Source organism: Sciurus carolinensis, chromosome 4 (assembly GCF_902686445.1).
Source record: "Sciurus carolinensis chromosome 4, mSciCar1.2, whole genome shotgun sequence".
In the NCBI taxonomy this organism is placed as follows: Eukaryota; Metazoa; Chordata; class Mammalia; order Rodentia; family Sciuridae; genus Sciurus; species Sciurus carolinensis.
In genome coordinates, this window is record NC_062216.1 from 167,477,275 (window position 1) to 167,498,834 (window position 21,560).

The 21,560-nt window shown below is 46.7% G+C and overlaps 1 protein-coding gene and 1 pseudogene across 7 annotated transcripts in view; both read right to left on the reverse strand.

The window, feature by feature from the left end:
- Nucleotides 1-1,205: 1,205 nt before the first annotated feature.
- Nucleotides 1,206-21,560, reverse strand: part of Fam227a (family with sequence similarity 227 member A) — a 76,995-nt gene continuing 56,640 nt past the window's right edge. For 6 of the 7 annotated variants that reach the window (XM_047551357.1, XM_047551356.1, XM_047551355.1 and 3 more), the window contains 7 exons: nucleotides 21,138-21,225; nucleotides 17,436-17,530; nucleotides 14,559-14,716; nucleotides 13,100-13,252; nucleotides 11,860-12,006; nucleotides 5,787-5,921; nucleotides 1,206-2,064 (listed from right to left, as the gene is read on the reverse strand). In XM_047551357.1, coding sequence (XP_047407313.1) covers nucleotides 1,935-2,064; nucleotides 5,787-5,921; nucleotides 11,860-12,006; nucleotides 13,100-13,252; nucleotides 14,559-14,716; nucleotides 17,436-17,530; nucleotides 21,138-21,225 — 906 coding nt within the window. In that variant the 3' untranslated portion in view covers nucleotides 1,206-1,934. Of the gene's footprint in view, nucleotides 2,065-3,784; nucleotides 3,939-5,786; nucleotides 5,922-11,859; nucleotides 12,007-13,099; nucleotides 13,253-14,558; nucleotides 14,717-17,435; nucleotides 17,531-21,137; nucleotides 21,226-21,560 lie in introns of those variants that run through there. The other variant, XM_047551354.1, reaches the window with a different exon arrangement.
- LOC124982199 (pre-mRNA 3' end processing protein WDR33-like) lies at nucleotides 9,505-10,608 on the reverse strand (annotated as a pseudogene).

Below are 21,560 nucleotides of genomic sequence, written 5' to 3' on the forward strand. Positions count from 1 at the left end.
GTGCTCTACACTGAGCAACATCCACAGCCCTTAAATCTCTTTTAATCTATTAAAAACTTATTTGCTAAAAAAGAAGGGAATAACCTCCCCTGGAGTTTTCTCTATCCTGGATTTTGCAGTTGTGTGCGTCTGTCCTCCATACTTCCTGCTGGATCTGGAGTCCAGATCAGATCAGGTCTGATTACTTTATAGGTGGTCCTGAGGTCTGCCATCCAGAGGCATTTAGCAGCTGCTTATCTTTTGGGGCCATTAATGGTCAGCCTAGATCCATTAACCCACGAGCTTACAAAATGGTGATATTTTAATTCTATCATTCTTCCTTAATTTATTAACTGTAATGTCTCTAAAGAGAAACTTCCCCTTGCCTTCTATCTGGTCATCTGGTGACATGGTTTATGTGGCACTAGCATGATAAATGCTCACTCATTCCCTGGATTTACCAGTTTTCAAAATAATGATTTGGTTCCCTAGGGTTCTTCAATGGTGATCGATTAGTTTCTTTAAAGTAACAACATAAACTTTGTGAAAACATGTTTGATGTACTTCAATCTATGGCAATTATTATCATTTATTAGTGTTAGTGCCCAAATGGTCATCATCCAGCAAACGGGACCCTCTTTAAATGGGCTTCTGTACATTTCTGACAGGACTTTGTCAGCAGCTGTCTTGTTGACTGGTACGGGGAGATGTTCCATGTCACCCCATCATTCTCCTGCCCTGGACTTGGGAACACTCATTTCTGCCAGGATCCTTGGATCCTTTTTTTTTTTTTTTTTCCTTGGATCCTTTAAGTGTGGATAGTTTTTCAAGATCAGAGGCTGGGTCACTGCAGCTGGTTCAGTCTTTATTTCTAGGTCATTTCAATGGACAGAGTTGGGAAATACGTGTGTGTGTGTGTGTGTGTGTGTGTGTGTGTGTGTACTATCACTGAAGTATAACTTATAAGTGAGAAAGCCCTTAAAGTACGGGGGATGTATGAGGCCAAGAGCCTTCGTGGTGATGGGACATTTCCCTCAGAACCAAGTTTCTCTAGATCTCTCTGTGATCCCTCCCTCCCCTTTTGAGCCCCATTTCTTTTAAAAAATGTTTGTAGATGTTAATGGACCTTTATTTTATTCATTTATTTACATGCGGTGCTGAGAATCAAACCCAGTGCCTCACACGTGCTAGGCAAGTGCTCTACCACGAACCAAAACCCCAGCCCCTGGAATCCCATTTCTTAGACAGGAGTTTTTGTTTTTTCCCACACATTTTTATGGGTGCATTGTAGTTGTACATGGTGATGGGATTTATTGTTCCATATTTGAATGTGCACACAGTATAACAATAGAATTTGGTCACCATCTCTGCCCAGCACTTCTCCACTATTTTCTGGCCTCCCACCCTATTTCATTTTTATTTTTGTCTCTGAAAGCATTAATGTAGTTATTGATGTTCACATCCCTCGCCCTCCTCGGGATCAACAGCACCCTGTGGTCAGAGACTGTGCTTCTCTTCCTCGGCCTTATTTGCAAGGCCTAGTGTGCGGAGGGCACAGGACAGCACCTAGCGAAGGCCGGCCGCAACCCCTGCAAGCCCCGGTTCCTCCTGGGAGTGGGGAGGGGCGACAGCACCTACCTCAGACTGCTCCAGGAGGGTAGATGGAGTGTCTGCGAAGGGCTCGGGAGCACTCAGCAGTGGGAGTTGTCTCCCCAGGTTACTCTGATTAACACACATGAGTACCCATTGTATCACACTATTATTAATACATATGTGAATGAAAGCTTTAGTAAATATATGCCTAAAGGAAGGAGTGGACTAACTGCCATTTAAATCTGACTGGCCCACAGCAGGAGTGAACTTTAATAATATTCTTTGTCCAAGTGGACTGGGAATGACTGACGTGTCCCAAGTCGCAGTACTTTTTCTCCGTTTCACTCCTGTATAGATGGAATCTAGCGGCCTTCACTGGAAATGGTTCGCTCCGTTGTCAGGCTCGAGTCCCCTGAGCTATAAGGGGAGAGGCTGAGGAACGAGAGCTCATTTTTCTGCACCACTTTTGACTTCTTGAAGACTTCTGCCTCTCTGCAGAGGAACATAAAGACAAACAAATGGATTAAAAAGTCAGTATGATCAAGGTCATGTAAACAACCTAGAAACTGACAACCTAGGGTGAAGCGGGCAAGAAGGCTGTGGAGTCAGCCCATGCACAGGAGGTGAACTGTGATCAGTACATAAGCAAAAGGCAAAATCAAACGAAGCAAATAAGAAAATAGGCAAATCAAAGAAGGCAGATGACAGCTGGCACGGTGGTGCACGCCTATAATCCCAGTGACTTAGGAGGCTGAGGCAGGAGGATCGCCAGTTCAAGCCCAGCCTTTGCAATTTAGCGAGGCCCTAAGCAACTCAGTGACACTGTCTCTAAATAAAATGTAGAAAGGGCTGGGCATGTGGCTCCCCTGGGTTCAATTCCTGGTACCAAAAAAAGGAGAGAAAAACAAATAGATAGGCAGATAGACTTAGTTCCAAGGAGAGCAGAAATTTTGCAAGGAAAGAAAAATGACCACAACCTCCATGGCTCAGCTGACAATAGTTTGATTGTATCATCATGCTGATTAATGAGCCAACCAAATTATAGGGTCAGCCCACTGTGCATCTGAAAAATCAAGAAGTAGCCAGAACTGCACGGTGCTTAGTTACACGGAGAACATGAAACTTGCCGTAGCAGGGAAATGGGGAAAGGCGGTCAGCAGGAGGCAGGCTTTCTCGTGATGCACCTTACAGAAGCATTAACTTGGTAATTTAAGAGCACTTCTATTCTTACTTTGCATCAGGTGCTGTTCTAAGTGATTTATAAATATTTGAGCAATTTCATCCTCATAGCAACCTTACCATATCCATACCACTATCATCCTCATTTTACAAATGAAGAAACTGAGACTCAGAGAGGTTAGCTATTGCTCAGGGTCTCACAGCTAGCAGGTCAGGGTGGAGCAGAGATGAAAACCTATACCATGAGCTGGGTGTGGTGGTGCACACCTGTAATCCCAGTGACTCAGGAAGCAGAGGCCTGAGAGCCTCAAGGCTGAGGCCAGCCTCAGCCCTGTCTCAATGCAAAAATATACAGGGATAGAGCCGTAGCTCAGTGGTAGAGCATCCCTGGGCTCCATCCCAGAACCAAAACAGAAAACAAAACCAAAACAAATCCAGGTGGTTTGATCCCGAAGCTACCTCTTAGAGGATGAATATGTATTACTTTAAGTAAAGTAAAAACAAAAATTTAAAAATTTTTAAATTTTTACACACAAGCCCCAGACTCCCTGAACCGCGGAGAAGACAGACGGACCTCACAGGTCCCTTCTGTGCAAGCAGCTCAACCTATGGAATGTGCCCAACACAGGGCGAAGGTCATTTTCCTTCAGTTTGCCTTCTAGTATTCATCATAAACAGCAGATGTGCTTGTTTCACTTCCCACAAAAGGTCTGGGTCACCAGTCCTTAGTGACTGACAGGCATCTAGAGGGACATTTTTGGACCCATGCTGTGCCCCGTCTAAATGCCAAGCCCTGGGAGCCTGGAGGGGCTGGTCCCTGTAGATGAGTTTGTGCGTCTTCCGGTGCGTCACCATTCTGAGCCCAGCAGTGGACTGGGAGCAAGCTGTGCCCTGGGAGGAAAAGCCAGCAGTTCCTGGACCCAGAGAACCACAAAGCCCTGGGTTGGGCTCTCAACCGGAGCACATGCCCAAGGATTCCTGGAATAAGGGATGTAAGAAGTTTTGAAAAGACTACAAAAATGAAAACAACAATATGATCTTATTATTGCATACAGGTTAGATTTTTCACACCTAACAACCATCCACAGGAAACAAGTCCAAATGAAAAACGTACAAAACTGTCCTCAAGTCACAGGGCTAACAGAGGGTGGAGCAGGGAGTCGAAGCCTCAGATCCTTCACCTTTTCCTGTGGGGGAATCAATAAGGAGCCGTTTACCTGCCTGTTCTACCTGGGGCTCAGGCACAGTAGCCACCCCATCACAAAGTGGAGCCATTGAGTTGTTGGGGAAGAAACTGAAACTTTTCCTTGTCTATTTTTATATCATTCTTTTAAATTTCTATCTTTCTGTATGTCCTATAGTACACACAGTATATCAGTACAGAAATACATGTATACACTCTTAATAATTAATGTATTATTAGGGACCGAGGGACACCAGAGCAAGAAAGCCTGAGGATTCCTGATTGAGAGACACAGACCAGGTATCCAGTGAAGGTAGATATTTGTGGGCGACTTCAAAAGTTCCCAAAACATACATATGAACTCCCTTCTGCCTTCAGGACCCTTTTTTTGGGGGTAGGGAGAGTCCCAGGGGTTGAACCTAAGAGCACTGAACCACTAGGTCACATCCCCAGTTTTTTAAATTTTTTGAGACTAGGTCTTGCTAAGTTGCTTAGGGCTTTGCTAAATTGCTGAGGCTAGCAATCCTCCTGCTTCGGCCTCCTGAGGGGCTGGGATTATAGGTGTGTACCACCATGCCCAACTAGCTTCAGGACTTTCTTTTTCTTTCTTTTTTTAATTTTGTATTTTGTTTTATGTTATTCTTAGTAAGTACACATCAATTTCATTTGGGAACAGGAAAAATGTGTACATTTTAGAGTAATCTTAGTAAAGTAATATGTGGTATTGAAAATTTTTTCATTATCTTTTTTTGGACAGTGATAAATATTCAAAAAAATTTTTTCATGCATGTATATAGGGTAATAATGTCTGTCTCATTCTACTATTATCTCCAGGACTTTCAAAAAGCCAGATCTGTCCCAGAGACTCAGGAAGCTGAGATGGGACCATCTTGAGTTCAAAGCCAGCCTCAGCAAGTTAGAGAGGCCTTAAACCACTTAGCAAGACCCTATCTCAAAAGTTAAAATAATAATAATGAAAAGGCCTGGGAGGTGGCCCAGTGGTTACACGCCCCTGGGTTCAATCCCTGATGCCAAATCTGACCACATGAGGGCCCCCCCGCCCCCCCACCGCTTACTACTTTTCAGAGGCCCCAGGAAATGATGTGCTCGTGGAAACCCTCAGGGCTGGTCCAGGAGCAGCCCCGGGGCTTCCGGCTCTCCTGGCGGCTCCTCCCACAGGTCCCTGCTCCTGCTGCTGCCTGCTGAGCTGCCAGCCCCCTTCCTCTGCCCCCTCCTTCAGCCTGGCAGACACCTGCCCATCTTTCTAGACTCAGGGCAGCGACACCGCCGCACCTGCCTCCCTCCATCCCCGCCGTCCAGCAGCACCTCAGTCCTCGTCCTTCCGGCTGCGGCCCCTGGGAGCAGGGAGGGGGTCTGAAGCCCTCTTTAGGACCCGTGTCCGTGGTGAGACTTCTCTCACCCTGGGTTTGTGCCGTGTGAGATGCCGGAAACGTACCCACCTCCTGAGAGGCTCACCCCCCAGGAGAGTCTGAACGGTGCTTGGCCTAAGGCTCAGCACCGGGCAGGCCGCGGATGAAGGAGCTGTTATGACACAGCGTGGTTTCTGTTTGTTTCCGTGGTGTGGAGGTTGAGCCCGGGTTCACGGGGCTCAGCAAGCGCTCCACCACTTGAGCCACGGCCCCAGCCTGTTTCACTGGATGGGATACTGTTGTATGCAATATTTTATCAAAAATAATGAGTGGAAGTGAGTATGTGAATAAACGCAGTGACCCCTGCACAAAATGCCCCCTTCTGCTTTTCTCTCGGCCTAGGAAAAACTACAATGGAGCCTCCCCCATGGAGGGAAGGGGGCTTTCTATTTCTCAGTCTTTTTCCTCGTGTTCCAACCCACCTGTAAGCAGAAACGCCACGGACATTGTAGGGAATTCCTGCTTCTGCGGGATACAGGTCCTCAGCGATTGAAAATAGGAGAGGAGAGCTGTTAACCTTCAGCTTCTCTTCTCTTTCCCTCTCCTCATTTTCCCTCCTGTGGGGAAACAAGACATCATTAAAAATGGTTCAGAAATTCAGTGTGATTTCTCCAAGGAATTTGCGGAATCTTGGTAGGTGGGAGAAGTTTGCAGATCTGGAAATGATGGTGGCAAAAGAAAGGAACGGAAGCTGATCTGAACACAACACCCAATGCCCCATTGATCTGCTTTGAGGAGTACCAGCCCTGGGCTAGGCCTTGGAGAGACAGGGTCATCCAGGAAGAGGGTCCTGACCTGGAGGACAAACCCAGAAGAGATGGACAAGCAAATCCATGACTAGAGTGGACCATTTCTCTGACATGTGATCAGGAAAGCACAGGGCACATCATGGGCCACCAGCAGGGCAGTCAGAAAACTTCCTGGAGGAGGGGGTGGCTCAGCTGGGCTGTAAGGTCAGGTAAAGAAATGGCTGAAGGGTAGTCAAGTTTGAGGGAAGAGCAATAATATTGGCAAATTAGACTGAGTTGACTTTTCTATGTTTCTGAGACTCTAAAACGGATGATAGAAAGTCTGTTCTTAAAGATCCACTGCCAATCCTGTAAGATTCCTAGACTCAAGCTAATCTGCTCTAATAAGGGAAAACTTGTGGTCTTTGTTCAATCCAGAGGAAAACTTAAATTGGAAGGTTCAGGACTAGAAGATTTCCTAAGCAAAATTTTCAACCCTGTTAAATTTTGATTTCTTCATCTCTAAAACGGACAGCATGACACCACCTACCAGTGAGGAGACAGTCACCCCGGCTGCCCACGCTCCCCTCTCTTTCTCTTCTGGTTTGCAGTACTAGAGTTTGAATCCAGAGGTGCTCGACCACTGAGCCACATCCCCAGCCCTTTTTAATCTTTATTTTGAGACAGAGTCTTGCCAAGTTGCCCAGGCTGGCCTTGAATTTGTCATCCTCCTGCCGGGGCCTCCCAAGTACCTGGGATCATAGATGTGCACCCGCTCACTCTCCCTCTTTTCTTCTTGTTTGCAAACAAGGGTTTTTGTTTGAGATGGCAATAGGTCCAGAGTTTTTAAAAAACTAAATAAACAAGCAAACAAAAACAAAACAAAAAACTCTACTTTTCCCAGCCTCCTTGCAGCTATCACCACATGATGGACAGCTGGCCACTGAAGTGAAGTGGTGATGTTACCTAGTATCTCTGGGGAAGGTCCTTGAAAAGGAGGCAGTGACAGAGATGGACTGCAAAAGGGCAGGAGGGGTCTTTCTGCAGGGATGGAAAAGCTGCACCAGTCACAGCCGGTGCCTGGGTCCTGCACCCTGTTGGTGGTGACACGGAGCTGGTGCAGCTGAAAACCTGGACTGCTTTCTGACGCTGCTCTCCGTCACTCCGCACCTCCCGACGTGACTCTTTGGAATGTTACGTGCTGGGCTATGGGATAGGGGCTGGTCCCATGGCAACCCTGAAGATCTTCCTTCAGGAGTTGAGGAAAGCACTGCTCTTCCCTTGAGGCTTGCCCCTATTTCAACTCAAAAGAGAAATCACAAGATGAATTTAAAAGTATTTGGAGATGAAAACAACACAACACACCAAAACTTATGGGATACAGCAGAACCAGTGCTCAGAGGGAAATGCATAGCTCCGTTTTGTGCAGGAGGGAGATTTCAAACCAGTAACTTCATTCAAGGACCCAGAAAAGAAGAGCGCACCAAACCCAAAGTTTCCAGAAGGAAGGAGCTGAGAAAGTAGTGCCAAGAAGGGGAGCCGAGAATGGAAAAAACAGGCTCAATGAAGCAAAATGTTAGTTATTTTCAAAGACCAACAGAATTAGCAAACCTTGGGTTCAACTGACTATAAAAAGGAGGAAAAGGAGGAGAAGGAATAAGAAAATTCAAAAATAAAAAGGGGAACAGTACTCTGACCTTATAGAAATAAATGAGTTTATAAGAGAATATGAGTGTTAATAAATGAACTCACATGAAATGGAAAATCACCTATATTATATATGGAAAATGGAAAACCTCCAAGACCATGTGACCTGGGGACAGGGAGGGAAAAAGAAGGCCCTGCACGGACAGCCTTCTTCTCCCAAACAAAGGTTTTCCAGGTGCCGAATGCAGACAGGGAAGAAGTGTTTTATCACCCCTAGAGTGACAATCCCTAGAGGACATTGATCCCCTTCAAAGATAGATCTGCAGACCCTCGACCCAGAAGGTCAAAACCTTAAGCCCTCAAACTGACACATTCACTGACCCCAAATTCCTTAGTCCCCAAGAACACTGATATGTTCACTAAGTCCACCCCTCAAAATAACCTGTGTATACCCAGTCCATTTCTTTGTTCAGTGGCTCATTTTCCATCAGGAAAGTGGGTCCACTGTCACCATTTCATCCCTGCACCCCCTATTCCTGTGTGAAGCTTCATTCCTGAATAAACAGCTAAGATGATTTGTGAGGTTTGCATCCTGCCTGGTCTTTTTGTGCTAACAACTAAGAAGCATACAAACTACCAAAAGTGACTCAAGAAAAAAAGGAAATTCTGCATAGAGTTATAAGAAAGAGGATTGAAATGCTAACAAAAACCTTCCAAAAAAGAAAAGTCCAGGATCGTAAGGCTTCACTGGTGAATTCTACCAAAGACAAATTAACACCAATCTCCAAGCTTTTCCAAAAATTAAAAGTGAAGTACTTCAGAACCCATTCCATGAGTCCTACAAGTTCCAAAAAAACAGAACAAGGAAAATGAAGGGAAGGAAACTATCAAAGAAATAATAAAAGAAACATTCACAGACTTGAAGGACATGACCTTCCAGAATGATAGGGCTCCCCAGATCCCAGTAAAACGTAAGAAGAAAGGTTCATGCCAGGTCACGTCACTGTGAAACCTCGCCATGCTAGGGATAAAGAAGACATCCTAAAAGCTCCCTCTGGGAGTGGGGAGGTGACATACAAAGCCACAGGAATCAGAATGACCAGACTTCTCAATAGCACAAGTAGGAGGCGGGAAGGAAAGTCAAAATTCTGTGGTGAGTAGACTTGTAGAATTTTATTCCCAGCAAAATATTTTTCAGTTAGTAATCAAGAAAAAACACATATTGGACGCGAGAGACTTGAAACATTTCCCAGATACTTTTTCTTCAGGAGCTACTAGGGATGCTTCAGCAGCTGGAGGGAGTGAAACAGGACAAACATGTGACCTGGAAACAGTCAGGTCCAAGTGACAAAGGGAAGTGACAGGTGATGAAGAGAAAGGCCCCAAGAGGTCAGCTGAGCGCTCACCTGCAGTGCAGGCCAGCTTGGAGGAGGAGGTCAGGAACCTGACAGAGACGACGGCCTGACTGACCAAAACAAAGAAGAAATTTATGGAATATAGGAAACAATTGGGAATATGGAAAATGACCTTGCTTAGTTTTTGATAGCTTTTAGCAATCCAAAAGACATTATCAACAGGCAGTGTGTAAAATGAAAAAGGAAACCATGAAATACACGTGTGGGCATGTTATTTAGGATAACAGGAAAATTCCAGAAAAACAACCAAGGGAGTAGAAATTATAGGTGGGGAGGGGGCGGGGGAAGGGGCGGGGCTGTTGTCAGCCTCTGAGGCTGAACAGTATTGCTTGTTTTTTTTTTTTTTTTTATGATTAAAGACTGAATTCTTTATTTGGAATGAAATAGTCTTGTCTTACACAGTAGATAATAAAAAGGAATAACGTATACACATTATTAACCATAAATGAAAAGAGAAAACCAGTGCAAAATGCAGCAGACAATACATCTCTAACATATTGCAAAGGCTGCTACCAGGACAACACTACTTCAGAAAGGTGCCAGCAAAATGGTGAATGTATGGAAAAATACTGTGTTTATAGGGTGCAGAAAGTTTCCCAGAATCTGAGAGAGCCCATGCATCTCTGCACCCAGAATACAGTTAGGGACTACAAGGACTAAGTGTAGGAACAATAGGGACTACAGAAAATGGTATCTTGTGTATAAACCTGGCCTCTCTAATCGCCTCCTTATGTGCCTGGAACATCTTGACGTTGTTCATGTTCGACTGCCAATATTTCACATATCCTCCGTGGTCTGCTGTCAACGTCCACATGTCTTTATGTGACCAAGTCATGACCCTCACTGGGCTATCGTGAGCCTGTAATATTGTTTCAAAATTGAAAGTGAGTCCATTCCACAAGGTGAACTCTCCACTAGAAGCTCCAGTAACCAACCGTCTTCCTTCTGGAGTCCACCTGACAACAAATACTGGACACTCTACTTATTTGTTGATGTCCAAACAAACTTTGTTGTTACTGCATTCATACTGCATTCAACATTCCTATAGGTGGAACCAGATCATCATAATAACCTGCATCAGGCTGAATTGCCCTCATATCTCTCTGGTCTCTTTGCCGTATTCTATTCTCTAAATACTTAATTACAGATGGATAGTAGTCTATGGTTTTTCGGTTTACAGCTTTTCTCATTCGTTTTCCATCGAAGGTAAGCTGCTGCATTGCTTGCTGCTGGGCGAAGTCAGGTCGTTTATAAAACAGTTGTTGAGGTGCCTGGGGTTGGAACCGTGGCATATGGGAAAAACGAGGAGGAGAACCAGGTGATGTTGTCCTTCTAGGACACGTCAGGTGTTGAGCAGAGCTCCTAACGGCGAGCGAAGCGTTCGTCTTCACAGTTGGGAAAGTCTCTACTCTCCAGACTCTTTCTTGCTTGATTTTTAAAAACCACCTGCACATATTTACTTGCCAAAAATAAGACGTTAATCTGACTGCTGCTCCTCTTAAAACTCTTGGGAGGCTGCCCATGGCTCTGGGACAGTGGGACTCCAGAGGGTGTGGCCTGTGACTCCTGCAGCCCCTCCACTCCCTCCACCAGCCAGAACCAAGGGCCAGCTCTCCAGTGCCCCAGGGCCAGCCTCCTTCCCCACCAGCAAAGCCCTGCGCGGCCCACTCTGCAGAGGGCGGGGCTTGCGCGGCTTCCTCTCCATTCAGAGCTGCGGGTCCCCTTCTCCCATGGGAGCCCTTGAGGCCAAGGACTTGAACCCATTTATGTCTTTGTATCCTCGGTGCCTGGCTTAGCAGTCCTCCCTGAAGGTTTCCCTGGCCTCTCTGTACCTCAATGTCCTATTCCATAAAACGGGGGAGATGCTACCAGATAGTATTTTGAGGAGCTGTAAACAAAACGTCGTGTTGTTTCCCTCACCAGTTCTACCCCATGTCACTGACTGTGCTGCCCTCGAGGCCACAGGGGCAGCAGGCCTGGCTAGTGATAGCACTGCTTTTGAAACGGTGTTGGTCCCGACAGCATGCGCAGGGCCACAACCCATGCAGGGCCATCGGACCTCAGCAAAGCGTGGCCTGTGGGGCCGACCGGATGGCTCTCTTCGCTGTCGGTCAGGCATTATAAAGAGGAAGGATTAGGGCTGTCCAGGGTCCTAGTGCCTGATAGAGGCAGCTTTAAAAAGCCAGCACACGGAGGGAAGGAGGGGGAGAGAGTAGGGGAGGAAGAGTCTGAAGACACTGTGGCACCCTTGGGTGGAATATGCTGTGTAAGCCAGTTGGAGCCCGCTTCCTGGCACTTGCTACCAAAGAACTCTAATCCATACAATTCACAAGGTACATAGCCAGGCTTGTTAGTACACACCTGTCATCCCAGCAATTCAGGAGGCTGAGGCAGGAGAATCACAAGTTTGAGGCCAGCCTCAACTGAATGAGATCCTGTTTTGAAAAAAAAAAAAAAAAAAAAAAAAAGGCCGGGGTCCTAGAGCACACTTGAATTCCATCCCCAGTGCAGGGAAAAAGGAAAAGAAAACAGTTCATAAAGTAAACAGTCCAATGCTTGACAGAGGAAGTGCAAAATCATTTACCATCACTACTAGTACTAAAAAAAAAAAATCTCAAGTGAATAAAGCAGAAAAGTGAGCGAACTTTTATGTGCTCCTTCCCAAGAATTCTTACACTTTCCCCACAGTTTTTGTTTGAACAAACCTTAAGAGAAATGCGTCTTCTTGGACAATGCTCTCACTGAATTTCCTTCGGGGCAATTCTTCAGTGAAGTAGTTGGGTGGGGGCGGGAGGAAGACAGAGTTGGCCTTTTTCTTCTCTGCTTCTTTTTTATCGATGTTGTTCACCTCCCTGGGGGAAAATAATAACACCACTTATGGAAAAGGAGAAACAGTCAGTGTGGTCTTTGGGCAAATATTCACAAGCTCATTAGTCTGCCAAGAACATTGACTGGAACAGAGTTGAGCACACAGCAATGACTCAGTCACCCATACCAGACTCCAGGTCTCTACAAAGGAATAAGAAGTGTCCCTGTATTCAAGGACCATAAACTCAAAGTACAGAGACAGGAGAGGTATTAGTGATCTGAGAGAAGGTGGAAGTGTGAGTGAGCTTTGAAGGCAAGCTGAATTCAATTTGGGGCTCTGCCACATGCTGGGTGACCTTAAATAAATTACTTAACCTTTCTGTGCTGATGTGCTCAACATGACGATACCAGAACCTAGTGTTACCATAGCTCAAAAGTTTAACACAGGGGCTGGGGAGATAGCTCAGTCGGTAGAGTGCTTGCCTTGCAAGCACAAGGTCCTGGGTTTGATCCCCAGCAACCCCTGAAAAAAAAAAGCTTAACGCAGTGTCTGGTACACAGAAAGCCTTCAATAAAGGTTAGCTGTGCTGTCCACAGGAGGTGTCCAGTAGAGTGTTCACATAAGCTCAGAGTCCACTATGGGAATGCTGAGTTGACAGCACACCAGCTGGCTTTTGTGTGTGTGTGTGTGTGTGTATGTGTTACCCGGTACTGAACCCAGGGACTCTTAACCACTGAGTCACACCCCAAGCCCTTTTTTTATATTCTCTCTAGAGACAGGGTGCTGCACATCCGTGGTCCCGACTGCTTGGAACACTGAGGCGAGAGGATCACTTGAGCCCTGGAGTCTGAGGTCAGCCTGGGCCGCGTGGCAGGAACCTGTCTTGGGGTGGGGTGGGGTGCAGTCATGAACTTCGGTGCCAGCAGATATGAAAAGACTGGTACTGAAAGCTACCACTGAGCTACATCCCCAGTCCCATAAAGAAAAATACTTTTTAAAGTCAAGGTCAGGTCTCTGGTTGAGGAGTTTCCATTCCAGCACAAGAGCGCCGAGCATGCTGAGGCTGGCGAGAGAGCTAGCCCGCCCTGCCATGGACGAGGGCTGGACCCGTGGCGCCCCAGCAGACCCTCCGATACCTCAGGAAGTTGTCCTGCAGTTCATTTAGGTAGCTATCAAAATAATCCCATTCCTTCACGTGAAGCTCGATCAGCTGGCTGAGCTTTTCCTTCCGTATCTTCATGTTTCTCAGGGTCAGGCTGGTGACCTCGGCATACGTCGGGGTGGACTCAGTGCTTTCGTGGTCAAGGAAGACCCCGTGCTGTTGGACTGTGCTTGCTTCTTGCATTTGTAGTGAGCTGAGCCTAGTACGTGGGGCGGGGCAGCCAGGAGGACAGAGCTGGGAAAGGCCCTGGGTCCTGGACAAGACAGCTGGAATCTGAGCAGACAACTTGTGGCCATGGACTGCTCTCGAAGGAAGAGGCTCTCCCCTCAAGCACAGTCCCTCTGCCCTGCTGAAGGAAGCGGGTAGGCAGCACTTATTGGGCCATCTAGGATCCTAAATGTGCTCACATGGTGAACAGGAAGGGCTCAGGCCCTCCTCAAGGCCTCGCCCTGCACCCCGGCTGCAAGTCGAAGAGTCTCTCTCTGCTCCACACACCCTCTGGCCCCCACCCGGGTCTCATCCCCAGCCCTCCTCCATCCCTTCTTCTTTTTTGGGGGGGCAGTGCTGGGGACAGGAGCCAAGGTGTCCTGCACACTCAAGCACTCTCCCTCGGAACCACACCCCCAGCCCTCCACCCCTTGATTGACTGGAATCTCGGCTACACTTGTCACCAGCCTCAGACAAGAAATGCCATCCTCTCTGTCTCTGTTTCCTAATCTGCAAAATAGGGATAGTAATACCTGCTCTAGATGACATTAATAATGATGACGGTTAACTACTCAGAACCAACCATACTGATCAGCAATTCTGGTGTCTGTGTGGAGGTTTCATCTAACACACACCCCTCCCACAAGGCCACCAACAAATTCCTGGCCCTTTTGCTATTTATCCTAAAGATTTGGTAAAGAGCTCAGATCTCAAGAAAAGAGGTGTGGCATGTGTTGGGGTTCTGTCTTGATAGTTTACCACGGGGATCAGAAATGGGTTCTGTTTGGAATCACATAGGTCTGTTGGTCCAAAGAGACCTGGTCTCTGGAACCAATTCTAAATGGCCTATGTGACATTTAATCATGACATTATTAGTTTGGTATAACTATCCTTAGTTTAGGAATGAGTAGATTAAGACATTGAGCTTCCTAAACTATGCTTCTAAAAATAAGGACTATCAGTCCATTCATTCTAGTAAATGGATTTTGTGCAAAGGGAAAGTCAGCTTGCTTGGGGTCTCCCTGCCAGCTCAGGAGGCGGCTCCACATCTGAAATCAGGACAAAGAGGACCTGAGCCTGAGGTTCCTGTCTGTGGCTACCCCTGGCCAGCACCGGCTTTGTGCCAGGCTCTGCGCAATAGTCTGGGTACCCCTTGCAGACCCCTGCTTCTTGGAAGAGGCAGTGGGCCTGGAACAATCAGTACCCCCCCATAGTCACAAGGATATGGAATGGCCGTGGTATTTTCCCTCCTCACTATCAACACGTCCTGGCCGCACTGCCGCAGGGTGAGGTAGTGGTGGAGGAAGTGGACGATCAGGGGGCTCTTCCCGTAGACGTTGAAGAGGTTTGGAACCAGCTCAGGGTTTCTGCAGGCAGGGTGAGACTGAGGGGCAAAGAAAGAGGGAAAGATAAAGCATATGGCCATTTTTACAGCATGTATTAAGAAATGTAAAGGCACTCACATCCTTCCATCCCATAACTCCAGTTTCAGGACACAGCCTAAGGAAATAACCAAGGTAAAGAAAACACCTCTAGGGCTGGGGCTGGGGCTCAGTGGTGGAGTGCTGGCCTCGCATTTGTGAGGCACTGGGTTTGATCCTCAGTACCGCATAAGAGTAAAATAAAATAAAGGTATAGTGTCCATCTACAGCTAAAAATATTTTTAAAAAGAAAAACCTTTAGGCACTAAGATCTCTGCTGCAGAGACAGTCACTAAACACAGCAAATATTTCAGAATAGGCTAAATGTTTAAGGAGAAGATGCTGATATCTCTCCCCAAAGGAATAGCAGACCACTATTAAAATATTTATGGAACTGGACTATAGGTTAGGGGCAGAGGACCCGCCTGGCACATGAGGCCCTGGGTTCCATGACCAGCACTAGAAAAGAAAAGCTTCTGAAGAATTGATAACCTAAAGGATTTCAGGTATAATAGTAAAATTTTAAAAATCGAGATGCAAAATAGGATGGATCATATTATACATAATTATAATTATATTAAATAAATCGATAAAAAGAAAGAGTGGATAGGAAAGATATTTTCCAAAATGTTAACAATTCATTTAGCAAATATTTACTGACCGACTACTGTGTTTGCACGACATTTTAGGCATTGGAGATTCTGCAGAGAACAAGACAATTCTAGAAAAGCAGGAGCTAAGCCAACAAATGAAAAGATAACTTATAAATAAGAATAAGCAGCAAGGCAGTCAAACGGGTGAAGATCTGAGGCTGGAGATGACCATTTTCCAGGGGGTGGTCAGGGAAGGCTGCCTGAGGTCAGATCCTAGCAGGTTGGAATGAGATGAGGAGAGGGTCTGGGGGAGGATCCCTGGGACATTGGAGGCAGAGGACCCTGAAGCAGACATGAGCCACGTGCAGCCATGTGGCCCAAGAGAAGCACTGAATTAAGAACAGAGGATGCGGATGCAGAGGAGCGGGGTCTGTGGAGTTAGGGTTTTCTTTGTTTTATTTCCCCCTATGTGTGATGGAAGCCACTGCAAGATTCTGAGGATCGCAAGTCAAAGGCAGCCTCAGCAACTGCGAGGTACTAAGTAACTCAGTGAGACCTGTCTCTAAATGAAAAATCCAAAATAGGGCTGGGGATGTGGTTCAGTGGCTGAGTGCCCCTGAGTTGAATCCCCAGTCCCCGGTGCCCCAAAAAGGAAACGGATTTGAATACACATTTCTCCAAAAAAGATATACAAGTGGCTGGTAAGCACATGAGAGGGTGCTCTATATCATCAGCCACTAGGGAAGTAAAAGTCAGTGAGATCCCTTCACTCTCCTTTACTCTCGCCAAGATGGCTGCTCTCAAAGAAATGAATAAGCATGCAGAACCCGGCATGGCCGCACCTAGTGGGACTGCAGAAAACAGATGCAGCTCAAAAAGTTAGACACAGAGTGATCACAGGACCCAGCAACTCCCCTTCCAGGTGCACGACAGAGAGGACTGAATACATGTCCACACAAAAACTCCTCCGTGAATGTTCACAGAGGAAGCACCATCCAGAAGAGCCACAGAGTGGAAACAACCAGATAGCCATCAAATGGTAAATGAATAATCGAAAGGAGGCGTGCTCGTGCAGTGAAATAGTTCAGCCATAAGAAGAAACGCAGTACCGACCTACTACAACACAGATGAACCAAAGGGTAAGACACTAGTCACGAGAGGCCACCATTATATGATTTCATTTCTATGAAATGTCCGGAATAGGCAAATCCACAAGACCAAAAATGAATTGGTGGCTTCTGGGGGCTGGGGAGAGGACTAGGGAATGATTGCTAAGACGTGTGTGCGATTTCTTTTTTGGGTGATAAAACGTTCTGAAATTAGTGGTGATGATCGCACAATTGTGTCAATGAACCACCCCACCGTACACTGCTTGGGTGTGGCTTAATGGTGGAGCCTTGCCTGGCATGTGTGAGGCCCTGGGTTTGATCCCTAGCACTGCAGAAATTCATTCATTCATTCGTTAAAATGCTGGACTTTATGACAAAAAAGTCTTGGCTCCACCATTTCCTAGCTATTTCACTTTGGGCAAAGTATTTACTTTTTCTGAGTTTCAGTTTCCTCATCTATAAAATGGAGACAATATTAGGGTTATGTGAGGATTAAATGGGATCTTGGCCACATTAGTAACTGTCCCTCAGCATCCCTTTCCATACTGACAAATTGCAGTACTAACTATCCCGGAAGACTGTCACAGTAAAATAAAATACACTGTGCCTGTAAGACTTAGCCTAGTGCCTGCCGTGTGATAAGTGTTCATTAAATATTAATCGTCATCACTCCCTCAGTAAGTCTCATAAGAACACCATGATCTCTCTCAGTCCCTTTTTGTAAAGCAGGAAAAGTGCTCTCTTTCCACTACACACAGGTTCCTGAGTTTCCAGCAGGTAGTTTGAATCCCTAGGAAATCCAAACAAAATGCTCCGTCAATGTAGAAATTGCCCTTAGGTTTCCTGAATGAGACACCTGAATTAAAATCAGAACTACCCAGTTCTCACCCTGACATGGTCATAGAGCCTGACATGGTCTAGCCAATCTCTGATTCCCTTTTAAATCGCCTCTGCTGTTACATCTCCAGTCACGTGCTCACCTCTTTAGAAAGCAGACTTGCATTTTGTCTTGCTTCTGATATCCTCTTGACGAGTGGGGTGGCTTTCCTCAAGACCAGGGTCGGACGATGATGTTCTGTCAATGTGATGCAAAAGAATGATCAGGGAAGCTTGCCAGTTATGATGAGAAAAAGCACACAGTAGGTCTCAGCTTCCCCATAAAGAGGAAATGCCTGGGTGACATGGATCATTAATGAGACACTCATGGATGCAGCTGTGGTGAATCCATTTTTTTTTTTTTTTTTTTTTTGATGCTGGGGATCGAACCCAGGGCCTTATGCTTATAAGGCAAGCACTCTACTGACTGAGCTATCTCCCCAGCCCCATGAATCCATTTTATTTAACTTGCTTCAGCCAGATATACACTTGCAGGTCATGTGTTTATCCATTTACTCATCTAATAGCTGTTCATTCTTTTATCCATCCATCTAACAAGTATTTACTGAATACCTACTATGTACCAGGCACTTTCTAGGTGCTAGAAATAGACTATCTTCAAGGACCTCCCAGTTTAGTGGGATGCGAGGGAAGACATGTAAATAATCGATGTAACACTAACTCAGGTGTCATGATAGAACTCTCTACAGGATACTGTATGGTTATAGAATAAAGAAGGAGAGGACTAAAGTCTAAAAATGCTAGGCAGAGGACTGGGGATGTAGCTCAGTGGCAGAGCACTTGCCTAGCATGCACAAGGCTCTGGGTTCAATCTCCAGTACTGAAAGAAAAATGGGAAAAAATGTTAAACAGCAACAGGAAGAGAGGGAAGGAGAAGGGGAAGGGGGAGGGGAAGGAAGGAGGGAAGGAAGGAAGAAACTCAGTAACCCCCAAAGAAGTTAAACTCAAAGAAACCCACGCCTGTACACATCATGATCAATCTGCTAAAAGACCATGCAGGGTCTTGAGGGCAGCAGAGAAAAGGACATTAACCAAAAGGGAACAACAGCTGATGTGACTGGATTTCTCATCAGAAACCTCAGAGTCTGGAAGGTTGTGGGCCAACAATCTTTGGGGGGCAGGTAGGGAATGAGCTCAGGGCCTCACTCATGCCAAGCACGCTCTACCACTAAGCAACACCCCAGCCAGGACCAGCAACTTTAAGTGCTAAGGGAAAAGAACTGCCAACCCCTAATTCCCCATCCAGAAAAAATCTTCCAGAACCAAGGTGGAATGAAGACTTTCTCAGATGTAAGAAAACTAAGGGACCCGCTGTAAGCAGGCCTATTTTAAATGAAATACTAACGGAAGTTTTATTTTCCCGTGTGAGGAAAATGATAGTGGAGGGAAACCTGGGTCTTCAGGAACGAAAAGCAACAGAAAATGGGATAACTGGCCACATAAAATAAATATGATTTACTATTTTCCTAAGTGTTTTAAAACGTGCAGGATAGGGCTGGGGAGATAGCTCAGTTGGTAGAGTGCTTGCCTCGCAAGCACAAGGCCCTGGGTTTAATCCCCAGCACCGCAGTTCCTCAAAATGTCAAACGCGTGACCCAGCAATTCTACCCCTACATAAAAGAAATGGAGAACAGACGTCCACACAAACACTTGCACTGGAATGTTTCCAGCAGTATTATTCCTTACAGCCATGTTATGGAGTCCGAGGCCAGAGGCCGGAATCCGGGAGTCCCCAGTGAACCTGGTGCAGCAGTAAATCAGGGAAGAGATTTATTCAGTGCAGCTTACTTGGGAGGATCCTGGGGACAGAGTCCTCAGCCCTGCCCTTGAGGAGCAAACAAGGACCTGGGAGTTACACAGAAGAACAGAGGGGGCGGGGCAAGAAGAACTCGGGGTCAAGCAGTCTTGGTTCACCTGTGCTCTGGTCCTGTGGCGCCCAGAGGCTCCACACTGACCATAGGAAGTGGCTGCTACCTGGGTGCAGTTTTGACTCTTGTCATCAGACCTGTTCCTAGAATCCGAAGTTAACCCAGGAAAGAACGACCCAGAGAAAGAACAAGCTGGGAAGGCAGGAGAAGGTAGTCAGGCCTTCAAGTTTAGGGCTCTGACAGTGTCAAAGCCGGCAGGTGACAATCTGTTGATCATGATGTACCTACAGACCTTGCAGATACCCTAGTTACTCTTCTCTTGGTGTCTTCAGCCTCGAAGGGGGAGGATGACTAGTCTTAGATTCTCCTTGAATGACTAACATGTCTAGGGCAGAGTGAGCAGGAATCTGACCCAAAGTTTGAGGCAGCAAAGAGCAGATATAAAATGAAGGTAGAGGTGCCAAGCGCTGGTCCTGCTTTAGAACCCCTAGGGCATCTGCAGGCCCAAGACAAGAGTATGTGTTTTTAGCCAAAGCCACTAAGGCCCTGTACAGCCACAAAGTAGAAACAAGTAGAACTGAGTGAAAACAAAAAGACAACTTGTCAAACATTTGTGGGGCTGGGGGTGTGGCTCAGGGTGGGGTCCTTGCCTACCATGCACAGGGCCCTGGGCTTGATCCCCAGAGCATTAAAAATAAAACTACCACACCAACAATATTTAACCAGGCACCGTGGTGCTTGCCTGTAATTCCAGCTACTCAGGAGGCTAAGGCAGGAGGATAGAAAGTTCCAGGCCGACCTGGGCAACATAGCAAGACCCTGCCTCAAAATAAAAAATAAGAACAGCTGGGCATGTAGCTCCGTGGCAGAGTGTCCCTGGGGCGACCCTCAGTACTACAAAGCAAACAAATAAAAACAAAGCCCCTGTGGGCTGCAGCAGAAGCCAGATTTCGAGGGAACCCGCAGCTCTGCATGTTCATGTCAGAGAAAGCCTCGTTTCCATGCTGTCCCAAATACTGTGCCATTTCTCCTGGCAGCTCCCCCTCCACCATGGTCTTCATGACTTGGATGTATCTGCAAAGTCCCAGATGGAACCCGGGTCATGCCTTTTGATGATCTCAAGCTTTCTTCATTTTTAACAGCTTTATTGAAATAGCATTAAGACACTAACATCTCTGAGCCTCCATTTTTCCCTCAAGAAAAAGGCAGTTTCCATTTTTTAGAATAATGATGGTGTTTGCGCTCCTGTCCTGAGTTTTCCTATTCTATGTGGTATCTCTCCTGTGATCAGAGGCCGCATGCTGAACCAACTCCTTTAACTCTCAGCTGCCAGGTCGATATTTCCCCTGCCCCAAATCAACCCAGGGCCAGGTGCTAGATACCCAGGACAGTCTCTGCCCCTGAGTCTCCTGGAAGTAGTGCCTGTAGCCCACCCTAAGCTGAAACCCCCCCTAACGGCTGTGGCCCCCACCTTCTCCTTTCTGGCTCCTTTCTGCCTCCTGACCACCCTGCTGCCCCCAGGGGTCCTGGGTGGTATGCCTTTTCTTTCAATGGCATTGAGCTCTCTCATTTCACTTAGTCACCTGGATGACCTAAGACACAGGTGCAATGGGTTCCGTCTGGATAAATGCGGGACTCTGGTGGGGGCAGGGGCAGGGGCAGTAACCACGCCTTGGGCTCATTTTCTTCCAGCGCTAACAGCTCTCTGCCCACAGACCCCAGCACGGGGCCCACAAAAGAGAAACTTAATCAGTGCTCACCAAACCAAAAAGACAACCACGTCCTCTCATGAACTTTGCTTGGTGCTAGAGCCCTAAGGGTAAAGCAAATTATGTCCAAAAGAACCCAAGAAACCAGGGTTTAGGAGGTAATAACCAAGTCAAAAGTCGACGTTTCTCTTTGTGGAAGTTAACATACCTTTCATAGCATTCTGGGTTTGCAAGTTTTCTTCTAAATTCGCCTTGGCTGCAGAGACTCTCTCACTGGTTGAAGGTAGACTAGAAGACTCCAGGGGAAAAAGAAAAAGAACAATAACGATATTAGGAGAATTGGTAGTGAGAAGAATAATGCACCTTCTTTAGATATCCCTCATCTTTCTCAGCAGGGAACACAGGAGGAGACTACTCAGGGCAGTTGGACATCCAGAGCATGGCAGAGAGAAAAGGCCTAGTGGAGAATGGATGGGCTGGGATGGGCAGAGTGGACTTCCAGGTCCAGCTCCGTCACTCGGCAGCTGGTGATCCCGGGCCAGTGGCTGAGCCTCTCTGTGGTGTGGTTTCCATGGGATTCGGCTGGCTAACTCAGACAAAGTGCTTGGTGCCTGGTGGAGGTGCTCCCAGG